At 32.7% G+C, this 17,324-nt stretch overlaps 1 protein-coding gene across 1 annotated transcript in view; it reads right to left on the reverse strand.

The window, feature by feature from the left end:
• LOC127726238 (alpha-latroinsectotoxin-Lt1a-like) overlaps window positions 1-17,324 on the reverse strand; it is a 235,827-nt gene that overhangs the window by 67,554 nt on the left and 150,949 nt on the right. The window contains exons 17-18 of the mRNA XM_052233545.1: window positions 15,437-15,525; window positions 7,824-7,973 (exon numbers count right to left, since the gene is read on the reverse strand). Of these exons, the coding sequence (XP_052089505.1) occupies window positions 7,824-7,973; window positions 15,437-15,525 (239 nt within the window). The remainder of the gene's footprint in view (window positions 1-7,823; window positions 7,974-15,436; window positions 15,526-17,324) is intronic.

Below are 17,324 nucleotides of genomic sequence, written 5' to 3' on the forward strand. Positions count from 1 at the left end.
CGATTATGAATAGTTGTCAAAGGTACCAGGATTTTAATTTAACACACCAGACGCCCGTTTCGTCTTCATAAGACTCATCAGTGACGCTCAGATCAAATAGTTATAAAGCCAAAAAAGTACAAAGTTGAACACCGGTATACTACTGTTGCCTTTATTCATCATTTCCTATTGTAAATTATCCAATGTTAGATAGTGGCACAATCTTATAATGTTCATATATCACATTTTGTATCTGTCGTCTATATGACAACGTTTTCGCTTTCAACGAAAGAATTTTTCGTATTGCTGAAAAATTATTAAACCACGGTTTTCGATATCACAACTTGTCAAAACATCTACTAAATTGTATCATCAGTACAAGGACATCATTCGTAAATAAAAATCAACATGCAGACATCTTATGCATTCAGGTATTTCACATTCAATCTTTGATTGTAATATTCTGTACAAAACACAAAAAAGTCGTCACTCACCTAAAAAGGTAACCATACTTTTATACTGACTTATTCAGAAGGGATATACATGTAGTTACGAAACTGTTGTTAGGTCACTAAAGATGTCATTTTATGGAATTAATATTTAATTTCTCATAGGGTCTTTGCATCATATTTATTCTATAACCTGTTGCATTATACGAGTTATAAAATTGAGAATGGGAATGGGGAATTTGTGAAAGAGACAACAAGCCGACCAAAGAGCAGATAACAGCCGATATAGTCTTTTCGTATGTTTTTTTATGGTATGGAAATACACCCCTAACGGGAGGGATTTTGCCTGATTTCATAAGATGAAGATATTATCCTACAGTCATTTTACATGAGGTCTATCGGTAGCATGTTAGTTACTGCTAGTAGTTTTTTGTTAATCTATTTTGATCACTGTCATTTGCTTAGTTTCATCTATTTCCTATTCTAACATCGGACTCAGACTTCTTTGAAACTGAGTTTTAATGTGAGGAACTGTTTGCAAAAGTATAAATTATTCGAAATACTAAGGATTTTCTTATCCCAGGCAGAGATTACCTAAGCCGTATGTGGCACAACTTTTTGGAATTCTGGGTCCTCAATGCTCTTCATCTTCATACTTGTTTTGCTCTCTAACTATTTTGATTTGAGCGTCACTGATGAGTCTTATGTAGACGAAACGCGCGTCTAGCGTATCAAATTATAAGCCTGGTACCTTTAATAACTATTTCCTGTTTGTTTATTCCACATTGGCTAAAGGTATAGGGTTGGATATTTTAAAAAACATGTTTAACCGCGAAAACTTTTAGTCAGCTATTAAAGTTCCCGATATGACAAAACGTTAAACAATTAAAAAAAAAAAAAAAAAAAAAAAAAAAAAAAACCATCAACAAAATAACCAACAACCCTAGAAAACAGTGGCCTAATTTTTTGCATTGCCAGTTTGTTTTTACTTAAAAAAAAGTCTGTAGCTTCGCGTAATTAATACTTTGTTAAGATTAAACCATATAAACCTAAAAGGGTAAAACTGAACAAATCAAATATTATGAACATACGAAACGTTATTAAAACAACTGTCATATTCTTGTTTTCGTACAGACATTATCATTAAAAAGTGTAGCTAACTATATGTCCCACTTGTATAACAGTTGTTTAAAGTGCAGGTTTATTTTATAACATGGATGAGCAACGGAAACAGTCATTATAGGCTTATGTTCTAATATTTGGATCAGTCAGCCACAACTGTGTACAAATAGACATTCAACTGACAACAAATCAAACAAATATAAAAATAAATCTAACAAATACGCCATCAAAAACGATGCCATTGTTGATAGCAAATTTGACAAAGTTGGAAAAAAAGTGCCAAAATAAAAGAGATGAATGAGACCCTGAATGTAACTAATCTTTGAATCATACCAAATTAGTTATTAATCATTATGATGTTATTATCTAGGCTGTTAAGTATAGTCAGCTCAGTTTAGGTATCACTTTGACGTCATACACATGTTAAAATTGAGAATGCAATTAGCATTGATATATTTTACTTAACTTGTCCATTTATAAAACAAAGATGATTAATTGCCAGGGCCTTAAATTGGCATTAGTTACGATTTAGACAAAAATAGAACATACGAATCGTTTTGTTTAAAGTATTTATAAAAGCGGAATTTGAAATGATATTTCGTTATATTAAAGCAATTAGTTTGGCTCAAGTTGATCGAAATAAGCTAAAAAAATATCACTTATGTATTATTGACTTGAATCCGTTTATTTTGAAATTTGAAATTTTCGCCACCTTAGGAGCAATATACCAACTTCACCTGCAAAAGGGATATACCTTTCCGAACTCAAGCAGTAGTCAGAAGTAAAATCACAAAAATACTGAACTCCGACGAAAATTCAAAAAGGAAAGTCCCCAATCAAATGGCAAAATCAAAAAAACAAACACATCACACGAATGGATAACAACTGTCATATTCCTGACTTGGTACAGGCATTTTCTTATGTAGAAAATGGTGGATTGAACCTGATTTTAAAGCTAGCTAAACCTCTCACTTGTATGACAGTCGCATCAAATTCCATTATATGCAAGAGCTTGCAGTTGCTACTCAAACTTTATTTAAGTCACCATTGTCTGATCAGATCATGAGTTCATGAGCCAAAGATATGTCGAAGGAAGTCTTTTCTGTAAAATGTTTATTAACGGATGATAACTATTCCGTATAGTCTTCAAAAATAATACATGTTGGTCTTAAAGTATAGATACTAGGTACTGCCGTTGTTTATCATCGAAAGTACGTGTTATAGTGCTCTATTTATTTGTACTTATATACATGTAACCTTTACTGTTTGGTGCATTTTTGGTTATATACTATTGACGAGGCTCTGTACTTATACATCCCGCCATTGTGTTATTGTGCTATGGTCAATTTTGAATTCTCGTCTTCTATTTTTGCTTATGTATTCTGTCTATATAGTGGCTATATGCCATTTTGTGTTTCTTTGTTGTCATAGTAGTCTTTTTGTATAGTGATTAAGATTATAAACTGTTATCACAGAGATATGTCTCGCCTTTTTGTAATTTTGATAATGCAAATGTTGAAATTAAAATAGCAATACTTTAACATGTAATTTATGCAAATATTCAAATTCGATGAACCATGACTGAAGGTACATGGCTAAACAATCTCCATGTAATGAGATGTGCCAATGCTAATACAACTGCAAACCAAATACCATTGACTTATTATAAGTCGTTCCCTTTAAACAAACCTAAACACAAACATTAACTTGTAAACTATGTAAAAGTTTCAAAGTCAATGAATCATGATCAGGGGTGGAGCTATATAATCTCCATGGACACGATATTTGCAAATGCCAATAAATTTGCATACCAAATATCATTGACTTCACATTAGCAGTTCATCTTAAACTGATCTAATCACAAACTAATACATGTAAACTAAGCAAAAGTTTCAAAGTAAATAGACCATGACTGAGGGGGCGGGGCCAAATACTCTCCATGGAAATGAGATGTGTTAATGCTTATACAACTGAACACCAATTAACATTGGCCTACCACTAATGGTTCCCCTTAAACTGACCTTATCACAAACTAATACATGTTAACGTAGCAGAATTTTCAAAGTCTATAGACCATGACTAAGGGAGCGGAGTCAAATAATCTCCATGGAAATGAGATATGCCAATGCTTATACAAGTGCATACCAGATATCATTGACCTACCACTAGTGAATCCCCATAAATTGACCTAATCACAAACTAATACATGTAAATTATGAAAAGTTTCAAAGTCAATAGACCTTGACTGAGGGGGCGGGGCCAAATAATCTCCATGGTAATGAGATGTTCCAATGCTAATACAACTGCATACCAAATATCATTGACCTACCACTAGTGGTTCACCATGAACTAGACCTAATCACAAACTAATACATTGTTGACGCCGCCGCCGACGCCGGAAACAGCATACCTATGTCTCGCTTTTTGACTCCGTCCAGGCGAGACAAAAACAATGCTGACAGCTATACCTCATGTTTTTATGTTATTACCTACTTTGTCTTTGTTTGGCTAACTGTCATAAGAAACAAGTCAGGAATATTACAGTTGTTTTCCATTCGTTAAGTGTTTTTAAACTTTTGATTTTGCCATTTTATAAAGGACTTTTCGTTTTGGATTTCGGTGTTTTTCTGATTTTACTTCTACTACAAACAAGTCGATGTCAAGTTTCTACCTAGAAGCAACTTTACTGCTGATGGATTATTCCCGATGGCGTCACTAACTTGGTAGCTTAATGCATGATGAATAATAGTAATACAAAGAACAAACTGGCTAGGATGTCGGTTGTGTTACCAAGGTCTAATTTCGCTACACGGAACACTGTAGCATTTGATTTGTATGTTCCGAGGAACATGCTTGGCAATATCCCTGATTTGACTAATGTACAGCCAGAAAGGAATAAGTACTTTAAAAATTCTAATACTTTTCACATAAGATTAAAACTATGTACTGAAATTTTTTTCGACTGTTTAATTGTTTAAAGACACCATGTATTAGTGAATCCACTCCTGTCATTTTACGTGTAAACATAAAAAAGGAAAGAAAAGCACATGTAAGACATGTAAAGCACTTCTGCAGATTTCGCTAGCAGCTTAACATTGAAATCGTACAAAAACATTTGAGTCTCTGGACTGTTCTCCGGACAGTGTCATTTACTGAATTGAGCTTATTTATGTTGATGAAACTCAACAAACATTAAGTAAAAGAATTAATCAACACCGGTTTGATAATAAAGATCCACAATTACGGTGCTTTATATTCATTTTAATCAAACAGACCATGATCCTCCTTTATCTATGAAAGTATGTATCATTGAGAAAAATGTTAACCACACCAAAAACCCTATAGTAGATAGTAATTTATTGAAGGTTAAGAATGTTGCAGAATGCGAATATTTAAATAGTTGTCTATGTTGGTAAATATTGTATTTATTAAATTGTTGTAGTTAGACCTTTTTACAATTTGTTTAACTTTATATATCAACATAGAAGATAATGTCACATGTCCTAACGTGTTTGCAGTTTAACAATTTTTAACTGTAGTATACTTCCACTTCTAGTTTTTTATTTTGTACTATAAGTCTATAAACTTTTGCACCACTTAAGACGGTTCTGGATAAAGGTAAATCTAAAAAAGCGATGGCAAATTGGAATGTGAGTTTAATGTCAATGAAACAGCAACAAGACGACATAAAATACCAAAGTAACATGAAAAATACATCAAACAGACTGCAAAACTAGACATATATGTATATGATATGTCGAACCTTACTATTCCAGAGACTATAACATTTTGAAATTAATCAAACAAACTCCTCGGCTTATCTCAAATTCGTACATTATTTGCCTTTTTGAACTTTATTATGATGAGTCTTTTGCAGACAAAAACGATTGCCTGGTTAACACAGTTTTTATACTGGTGTCTATGATGAGTTTATTTACAAGTATTCAATACTTGTAAAACAAAACTAAAACCAGTATCAAATGTGAATAAAAAATTAATCAATATAATTTATATATATGAAGGACTAAAATCTATGGTGGGTTCCAGATCTATGGCAGATTCCAAATCTATGGTAAATTTGACGTCATGCCATCCTAAATCTATGGCAGATTTTTTAAAATTCTTATCTATGGCAAGTTTTGTAATTTCCTAATCTATGGCGGATTTTTATTGTTTCCAAATCTATGACAGATTTTGTGCAAATGGAGAACAAGGCAGTACATATACGATCAATGACTTGTCTTAAAAAAGTGGAAATGTACGACAACGGGAGCATGTCTATAAACATTTGTGAGATAAACATTCCATAATGGTCAATCAAATCGTGAAGGCAACCATAAAGTAGATAGTGTAGAAGTGATATACCATAATAAACACTTCAGGATTAAAATGAGCATTTCTTAATCTGTGCATGGTACCTGTTTTATCCATTTATTAAACCAACTAGTAAAATGGAAGTCCCTTAACACAAAAAGAAAGCAGCTTTTCTATAAAAAGAATTAAACAGTTTGACTTTTCACATAATATTTATTTGAGCGTTAATTAATCTTTTTTAACTGATGACGATTTAAGTCAAAGTGGTATAGCCTGTAATTTCATCTCTCACTTTATATACTTTGCCAGCCGTAGACGCTAAAATATTTACTATCACTCCTTTCCTAAAATATCCACTACTAAAACAGCGGTGCCTTTCTTCATCGCGAAATACGGACGATACAGCACATATTGTCCCTCCTCTGAATAAAAGGTCACACCATCGGCAAATTGTTCTATCTAGAGGGAAAGCGGAAAATGTTTCTCTGTGTATTTGTTTGTAAAAATATGTGAGCCCCGTGTTAACTATCTGTTTTTAATTTACATTCTACAAATAAAAAAATAATCTATATAAAATGGTGTTCAAATCCATGGGTTCCGCCATCGTTAGCGGCGACGACGACGCAATATGGCGTTATTTAATCGTGACGTTATATGTTACTCTTTTTCCCGGAAAATTACAAGATCTGCCATAGATTTGGAAAAAACAAAAAAACTGCCATAAATTTAATTTGTTTGGCGTTTGTAACGTCATATTTGCCATAGATTAGGAATCTGTATTAGATTTGGAACCCGTCATAGATTTGAGTCCTACATATATAATATAAGAACTATATGGCTAATTTTGAATGCTAAATCAGACGTTGTTGCCGTATGATATACAATATAACTAAACTGTGCGAAGACCTATATAAGACGGAGAAATGTTGTACTGACAAATCATTTGCAAATACAATTTGAACATTTCAACCTTTGAATATACAAATATTATTTACGCGTCAGCCTGTACTGGTTAGTGGAAACTAGAACACACAAAACAACTTAGTAAGAATTTTGATTTAAATATTTACTAATTTTCTGTTTGTGGTATTTCATCTTATAAAGTCTATTCCAATTATTTTGCCAAGAATTTCGCTCAAAGCGATGGTAGGGGTAGTCTACAACTTGAAGAGAGTGAGAGTATTTTTGCTCCATGTCGATGCACTCACTGTTACTTTGAGATAAAAGACAGAAATAAAAGCTCTGTCCCTTTGCTTTTTGAATGTATTTTGTTGTGCATAGATATAAGAAGATGTGGTATGAGTGCCAATGAGACAACTCTCCATCCAAGTCACAATTTATAAAAGTAAACCATTATAGGTCAAAGTACGGTCTTCAACACGGAGCCTTGGCTCACATCGCACAGCAAGCTATCTAAACATCATAATATATAATTAACAATTATGTATGATTTTATGTCATGGATGGATACTCCGTATCCTTTGTTTTTCTATCAGATAAAATGAATATCTCGAATACGATATAAAAATTTCAATTTCAACAATGTTAATGCAGGTTATTTTGGCAATCACAAAGTAAGGCTGTTTTAGAAATTATTAGAAGTTGTGTTTCGGATTATATATCAAAGAGAGAAAAGATAAAAATCAGAATTCCATTTGCTCTACTTTTTCAAAAACAAATATGTATTGCTTGAACTTTAATTCAGAATTGTAATATAGAGCTCGAGCAGAATAGTATCGTTATTATTTATTCAATAAATTATCTGCATGAAAGGAAATTGAATAACAATTTGAATTTCGTGTGTCCGAAGCGCATCATGAGCGCTGAATTTGAAAATTGATTTAAAATAAATAAATAAATACCTATCATAAACAATTATTTCAACAAATGAAAAACCAAATGGCATATAGACACTCTATAGATAAAGTATATGTGTAATATATTTTACAGAAAGTGTACCTATCTTCAGCTGTGTATGCTTCCTCTGTCAGCCCACAGTCATTCAGTAAAAACTCCACAATATGTTCTTGGTTATTATTCACTGCTATATGCAGTGCTGTTCTTTTGTCATAATCTGAAACCGTCATACAATAACCAACTGCTTTGTATCTATTGAAAATAGCAAAGAATTAATTTGCAATTGATTATACAACAGTTAATAAAGATAATGAAACAAAATAATGACCCTTTTTGCTACTTGAGCTATAAAATCAGAAAAAGTTTTATCTGTTAAACTCCTAACATTATTTGAGCTATGAAATCTGAGAAAATGTTATCTGTTACACTTCTTCACACTATTTAAATAATAATAGAACTTCAATGACTCTATGTTCCTTTTAGCAAATGGGTAAACTTAACCTCAATTTAAATATTTCTTTGTACATACTCAAGTACAGAATCTGCGTTTAAATTCTGTTTTCACTATGGATTTATCGTAACCCTAAGATAAAATTTAACTTTGTTTTTGTTCATGATTAAGTTTTAACTTGCTCCGACCCTCTATTTATATTTAAACTAGGGAATATTATAGTTTTTAATTTAGGGTGCAAACAAGATTGGGAATGACATTAAACGTTTTATTTAAATGTTTTCATCGTTTTGTGGATATAAGCAATAATAAATTGACTTTCATAGCTTTTAACAGTCACTCCCCATTATTTCATTAAATTTAAGGTTCATGTCTTCATGATATAATTAAAACAACGTCTTTGTATACAAATTAATGTTACCACCTTCAGTGTCGATACGAAATAATTATTATGGAGCAAAATCAGGCATGTTTCAATGATATCGTGTATCAACTTAAACAAGGAAAAATGCTACGATCAACGCACTAAAAATTAAAGAATCTGTTCTCTGTCCGGTTAAACAGAAGTTAATGTTAACATAATTCAACCCTTGGTAATATATTTATTTGTTTAAGAAGTTCAACATGGTTTATATTTAACTAAGGATACTAGTTTACCGAAGGATGAAATACCAGGTTCAGGAGTGGCATGCAATGTTTATTTCATACATGTTATCAATAAATCGATTGTATCAGTTAAATAGTTATAGAATTTTAACAAGTTACAGCTTGATATATTTTCATTACTCGTTTCTTATAGCTGACGGTATTATGCTGCTTATTGTCATTGTAGTTGGTGGGTCTCATTGAAATATTTGCATGATCTCTATTTATTCATACATGTAAGTCATTAGCCTATTATGCAGTGGTTGTCGTTTGTTACTGTATTTCACATTTAATTTTCGTTCATTATTTTGTGCATAAATCAATCCGTTAGTTTTCTCGTTTGAATCTATTGTTTTACATTTTCATTTGGTGTCTGTTATACCTATGCGGTATGGGTTTTGCTCATTGTTGAAGGCCGATGGTGTGACATAACCCATATTTGTTAACTCCTACTTAATTTGATCTGTTTAAGAGATTTGTCATATAGGCAATCATACCATATCGTCTTTTTTATATGTATAAATAATTGTTGCTGAATTATAACTTGATGCAGGAATAGATCATCTTAGCTGTATTTTGGCAAACCTTTTAGGAATTTTGGGTCCTCAGTGCTCTCCAACTTATTTTATTTTTACCTTTTTATAAGAATAAGAAGATGTGGTACGATTGCTAAAGAGACAACTCTCCACAAGAGACCAAAATGACACTGAAATTAACAACTAAAGGTCACCGTACGACCTTCAACAATGAACAAACATCATACCACATAATCAGCTATGGAAGGCCCCAAAAATGACAAATGTTAAACAATTTAAACGAAGAAACTAACGGCCTAATTTATGTAAAAAAATAGGGAACGAATAACCAAATATGCCACACAGCAACAAACGACAACCACTGAATTACAGGCTCCTGAAGGGACATACAGAATATGGCGTTGTTAAACTCATTTGTTGGCGCCAAACCCTCCCCCTACTCTTGTACAGTGGTGTAACAGTAAAACATAAGAAAAAAACCATAAAACTCATCAGATGGATACAAATAGAAATACATCTAACAATAACTCAGAGTGGGCATAGACGGGTACCTATACATCCACACAACAGAAAGACACTACGTACAGATCTGAGAGTACTCTCAGTTACTGAAAGCTAGTTCAAAGCCAAAAACTACCAAAGAAAACTATTCTGCGTCTAAGACTAAAATGTTAATCATTACACATCCAACATCCATTGGAATAAACAGTCATTTCGAAGAAAAGCATAACCTTGTGCAATGCCAAGATACAGGTATCGAAAGATTGTAGAGACATGAATGTGCATATGTATATAAAAAGAATATTTATAAAAAAAGAAAATGTGGTATGATTGCCAATGAGACAACTCTTCACAGAAGACCAAATGACACAGAAATTATCAGCTATAGGTCACCGTAGGGCCTTCTACCAAGAGCAAAGCCCATACCACATAGTCAGCTATAAAAGGCCCCGAAATGACAAATGTGAAACAATTCAAACGCTAAAACTCACGGCCTAATTTATGTACAAAAAAAAGATAAATAAGACTTTGTGTTTTTCATGCAATGTTACAGGAAAAGGAAAGCGCAAAAGCTCTCCCGTTGACAGTATTATAAGAAGATAACATAGAGCAGGTTAGTCATTTTCTGGAATTGCACGGGAATATTTTTGGAAATCCACGTGCTTTTTTTTTTTAATAAATTAGCTGCAGCAGCATTGCCACCTTTAACACAATTGTGAACAGTGCTAAATTTAGAAGGGGAATTTTGATTGACGGTGGTTGAACATGTATATGGAATCAAGTTTTGTGAGCACGTGAATACTGTGAAGGAGTGGTGTATTTTGTTTTCTTACCATTTCGTAAAAGCATGATTAGGTAAGGGTAATCAGAAAATCAAATGAGACCGAAAATCATAACATTGAATAAGGATTACAATAACGGAATATATAAACAATTTATAAAACAGTCGAATAATTTTTTATAAAAAACTATTTGAACAGGCCGACAGGATAACGTTAGTAAATTAAAACAGAAATATGACAACAAAAAGACCCGAGGAAACATTTATATCGTAGTGCATTTAAATAAGACAAAAAACGCGAATTTAAAAAAAAATAACATCTGCTCTTTCCAATACAAATTTCAAATATACAGTGTAGTTATTTAAAATTAGCACAAAATATATCAAAATTATACAAATGTCTGCACAATGTAACTCAAAGTAAGGACAATTTTATGTATAATATAGTTTGACAGCCTCAGATCTAGACATACTAGTTTGTTTACCTTTTCAAACTGGACCAGTTCACTACACAGAAATCGACAATTATAGGTCACCGTATATATTGCCTCTGACAATGATCAAAACCAATATCGCATAGTCAGCTATAAAAGACCCCGAAATGACATCTGCATTTCAATAAATGTCTACATTCATTGTTTTGTTTTGTAATTTATGTTCCCTTTCAAACAATTATATACTCATTATTACATTGAGTCGAGTGCCCTAGAGCATCAAGGTGTGAACATTTTGAAAGACTAAAAACAAGTGAGAATTAAAGTTTCCCCTATAATATGTTGGGATTTGTATTGATTCTATATCTCAGTAGACACTGTGTGAAATGTTTAATATTTTGTTATCAAATAGTGACTTTTGCAAAGATGTTTGAAGTTATTGGATTAGATTTCACAACACACAAAAAATAGTTGACCAGGTAACGAAAGCCAAATAGCAACAACAACAACAATTAAACTAAGATATTAGCTTTAAAAATACACCAAAAAAGTAGTCAAAGAATCCAACCATCCAGCAGTCTTGTATAAACTATTAAAACTAGCCACCCAAAACACATCTCGCAGTGTCTGTATCGTTTCTGAACACAACAGTTCTGAACAGATCATATTATTTATTAAAAAATAAGCTGTTTTTTATTTATCGGATTTTGTTTCTGCTACTATTAAAAATCAACAGGTCTTGAACTCCACAATTCCTGATGAGAAATGAGAAAGCCATCAAAATGGTAGAAACTCAGAATTGCACTGATCGTTGACAAATGATTGTAGCCTCACTCTCTAACCATTCAACATAACAAAGGAGGGGCGAAAAATACCAGAGGGACAGTCAAGATGCACCTATTATGAAAAATGTCAAACTTAATAAACAGAGTATATAAAATGGTTAAACATCCCCTCCTATCAGCTATAGGTCACCGTAGGGCCTTCTACCAAGAGCAAAGCCCATACCACATAGTCAGCTATAAAAGGCCCCGAAATGACAAATGTGAAACAATTCAAACGCTTAAACTCACGGCCTAATTTATGTAGAAAAAAAAGATAAATAAGACTTTGTGTTTTTCATGCAATGTCACAGGAAAAGGAAAACGCAAAAGCTCTCCCGTTGACAGTATTATAAGAAGATAACATAGAGCAGGTTAGTCATTTTCTGGAATTGCACGGGAATATTTTTGGAAATCCACGTGCTTTTTATTTTAATAAATTAGCTGCAGCAGCATTGCCACCTATAACACAATTGTGAACAGTGCTAAATTTAGAAGGGGAATTTCGATTGACGGTGGTTGAACATGTATATGGAATCAAGTTTTGTGAGCACGTGAATACTGTGAAGGAGTGGTGTATTTTGTTTTCTTACCATTTCGTAGAAGCATGATTAGGTAAGGGTAATCAGAAAATCAAAATGAGACCGAAAATCATAACATTGAATAAGGATTACAATAACGGAATATATAAACAATTTATAAAACAGTCGAATAATTTTTTATAAAAAACTATTTGAACAGGCCGACATGATAACGTTAGTAAAACAAAACAGAAATATGACAACAACTGTCCCGAGGAAACATTTATATCGTAGTGCATTTAAATAAGACAGAAAACGCGAATTTAAAAAAAATTACATCTGCTCTTTCCAATACAAATTTCAAATACACAGTGTAGTTTATTAAAATTAGCACAAAATATATCAAAATTATACAAATGTCTGCACAATGTAACTCAAAGTAAGGACAATTTTATGTATAATATAGTTTGACAGCCTCAGATCTAGACATACTAGTTTGTTTACCTTTTCAAACTGGACCAGTTCACTACACAGAAATCGACAATTATAGGTCACCGTATAAATTGCCTCTGACAATGAGCAAAACCAATATCGCATAGTCAGCTATAAAAGACCCCGAAATGACATCTGCATTTCAATAAATGTCTAAATTCATTGTTTTGTTTTGTAATTTATGTTCCCTTTCAAACAATTATATACTCATTATTACATTGAGTCGAGTGCCCTTGAGCATCAAGGTGTGAACATTTTGAAAGACTAAAAACAAGTGAGAATTAAAGTTTCCCCTATAATATGTTGGGATTTGTATTGATTCTATATCTCAGTAGACACTATGTGAAATGCTTAATATTTTGTTATCAAATAGTGACTTTTGCAAAGATGTTTGAAGTTATTGGATTAGATTTCACAACACACAAAAAATAGTTGACCAGGTAACGAAAGCCAAATAGCAACAACAACAACAATTAAACTAAGATATTAGCTTTAAAAATACACCAAAAAAGTAGTCAAAGAATCCAACCATCCAGCAGTCTTGTATAAACTATTAAAACTAGCCACCCAAAACACATCTCGCAGTGTCTGTATCGTTTCTGAACACAATAGTTCTGAACAGATCATATTATTTATTAAAAAATAACCTGTTTTTTATTTATCGGATTTTGTTTCTGCTACTATTAAAAATCAACAGGTCTTGAACTCCACAATTCCTGATGAGAAATGAGAAAGCCATCAAAATGGTAGAAACTCAGAATTGCACTGATCGTTGACAAATGATTGTAGCCTCACTCTCTAACCATTCAACATAACAAAGGAGGGGCGAAAAATACCAGAGGGACAGTCAAGATGCACCTATTATGAAAAATGTCAAACTTAACAAACAGAGTATATAAAATTGTTAAACATCCCCTCCCACCCCCCCTTCCCCCCCCCCAAAAAAAAAAACAATCAAAAACAAAACACCCCCTAAAAAAACAAAAAAACTATCGAAGCCACGGTTAAAAAGCAAGGAACAGTAATTAAAAAAAAACTTTTCTATAATTTTTCAAGTTTGGGTACCAGCTGACTGCGTCATGATTACGCCTATTAACACATGTGCCCGTATCATTGGCATTTTCCACAAAACTTGTTAAAGTTTAAATTGAATTTAAAGGCGAGTGATACTCTCAGATCCTATTCATTCCATTGCTGATATCAAAGAGGTCAACATCTCTAATATTCTACATTTCCTGTCGTATCATCATAGGCAGCTAGTTTACAGAAATACCAACAAATTGAATGTTTTGTTTAGTTGTTGTCTTTTGTTGATGTGGTTCATAAGGGTTTCTCTTTTCTCGTTTTTTTATATAGATTAGATCAGAACAATAGGTCATTCTTTAAGAATCGACTGGGATGAAAATTGCTTAAAGGCATAAAATAATGACCTATATAAGGTAATTATTTTCCTGGTTAAAATGCAAACTTTAATTTACTTTAAAATTCAGTTCGTTTGATAGCTATCGTGTGTTGTTGCCAATTGAGGTTTTACTTTTTAATTTTCCATATTTCGAAGGTTTAAGGCAGAAACAATCCTTTATTCCGTTTCTTAGACTGACATACCGAAAATCGTCGTTGACGCACATTTTAACTTCCGAAACAAATAATGTGAAGTTTTAATAATTTATCGATACAATAAAGGAACATTATGTGAGATGAATTTAATAATGATAAAATCAAGCCAGATTTAACACATAATGTGTAGGGAAAATCGTATTTGTTCTCATTGTACATGTCGAATTGGAAATCATACTTTTACTTAAGGATATATGTTTTTCGTCTTACATGTACATGTATCACGATTTCGTGCTCTCTTCGTGCTTTTTTGTTTACATCTTTATATAGCTTTTACTCTATCTTTTTCTATAGAATAACAGCCACGCATTTTAAAATGGGGAGGGAGTATAATATGTGTTCCTTATTCTGAGTTTTATGTAAAAAAAAAATTGTATTGCCAGACAAAAGTACGGAAGCGTATTAGCGCCACACAATTTTTTTTTGTATTTCTTCCTTTGTTTGCGTTATAACTCAAACCTTTGCGAAACCTTTGCGATATATAATATATAAATAATGTAAACCTTTGCGTTTAACCCAAACCTTTGCGATATAACGCAAACCTTGGCGTTTTAACACAAACCTTTGCAAAATAACGCAAACCTTTGAAAAACATAAGAAAAAGCTTAAAATATATGTTATCTATAACATATTACCTATATGTTTATACCTGAACACATTACTAAACATAGAAATAACCTTTTGTACACATTGAATAATTTGCGTGAAAAAGATAAAATTAATTCGTTTTGGACGCATGACGAGTCCATATAAGAAGAAAAGCTGAAATCCAATCCCTGATCACGAATCAAATAATGACAAAGAATCACGATAGTCTAGCTAATATTAACCTTTGTGCATGTTAAAAAAAGAAGATGCCTTATTCTAAGGTTGCGTTTTTTTCCTAGTAAAAGCACATAAATTAATTAAAACGCACTGTTTCATGAGACGAATGTCTCCTCGTAAAGCACTGCTCAATATTCGGACAATCTTTAAATCCTTGTCATCAGCGTAATCGTTTTCCTTCTGAAAGGAAAAAAAAATATGTGGATGGAGAGTTGTCAACCGAAGGACAGACAACGCCGATTGTATTTATATGTTCATAAATTGTAACACACTAACCAGCATCACTTCCATTGAAGAATTTATGTATACCATGACTAACAATATTATGAATAAAGTACTAAATTGATTAAGCATATGCAAAGAGCAATCTGGCAAAGTCAAATATAACATCTTTTATCATTTTCTCATACCGTATATGTTGGCAAAACGTTAATTAACTAAAAAACCGAACTCCAATGGACACTCAAAACGGAAAGTCCTTTATAAAATGGCAAAATCAAAAGCTCAAATACATCTAACGAATGAAAAACAACTGTCATATTCCTGACCTGGTACAGGCATTTCTTTAGGTAGAAAATGCTGGACTAAACCTGGTTTTAAAACTAGCTAAACCTCTAACTCCATTATATTGACAACAATGTGTGAACAAATCATACAGACATAATAGGTAAGAACGTCGAGAATTGGAGTACAGCAGTCAACTTTGTAATATAATCTCAATCGCTATCAACAAAAATAACTGTATTAATAAAGAAACATAAACATGGCATATAGACAAAGTACATAAGCAAAAATGAAAGACAAAAACTCAAAGTTGACCATAGCACTATGGTGGGATGTATAAGTACCGATCCACGTCATAAGTTTATAATCATAAATAGATAAACAGGAAAGGTTACAAATATACAAGGATAAATAGGAGAACTTATACACATAATTAAGATGATATACAACGTCAGTACCTGGAATCTATACTTCAGGACCATCATGTAATATTTGTGAAGTTGATACGGAATATATGTCAACAAGGTCTTGGTATCTTCCGATGAACTTTTTTTTAGAAAAAAAATGAGGAATTATTTAACATAACCTTCGCTCATAAACTTTCTGCTCAGACACCGGTGACGTTTTATAAAATCTGAGTAGCAGCTGCTAGCTTTTGAATACCTAATGAGTTGGGCAATGTGTATCAAATATGCAGGTGAAGTTGGTATATTGCTGCTAAGGTGGGAAAAATTTATAATTACAAATATAAACGGTCACGCTTGTCATATATTCTGGTATTGAGATGACCTCTTGAATCAAATTCGAGGTAATAGTCTAAAAATAAGGCGGAGGAAGACATATCTGTTGTTTCTTTAATTTCTAGTTCTGGAGGATATATTAATGGAACCCAATCAGAAATGTTTGAATTGTTTATGGACAGAACATCATCAGTATATCTGAATGTGAAATTAATGGTCGGGGTTCTTTGATTTTACATTACCGATACACATATTAGTAAGTTGAAGTGATCAATCTTAATGGTAAACTATTTTGGTCGAATGTAAACTAACACCGCCATGGCTAAAAAAGAAAAAGACCAACAGACAAATAATGGTACACAAAACACAACATGGAAAACTAAAAACTGAGCAACACGAACCCTACAAAAAACTGGGGCTGATCTCAGGTGCTCTGGAAGGCACATGACATGCTTTCAGGGAAGCATATCCTGCTCTACATGTTGCATTCATCGTGTTACTCATGTTAGTACAAACCCGGTTTTTTAAAAGTCTTATTTGGTAGGTCACATTCGGAAAAATGGGGCGGGATTGTAGTTACCAAATTAGGAACATATCCGATATTATCTGTGAAACGGATAATCCATAAGGGTCAACCAACTCGTGATGTCGTCCGTAAAACTTAAGAAGGGATGCTTTCAGCTTCACCACTTGAAACTCTTGGTTTAATAGCTTCCTTGTCAGCAGCAACCCTCT

Source organism: Mytilus californianus, unplaced genomic scaffold, assembly GCF_021869535.1.
Source record: "Mytilus californianus isolate M0D057914Y unplaced genomic scaffold, xbMytCali1.0.p SCAF_17, whole genome shotgun sequence".
NCBI lineage: Eukaryota > Metazoa > Mollusca > Bivalvia > Mytilida > Mytilidae > Mytilus > Mytilus californianus.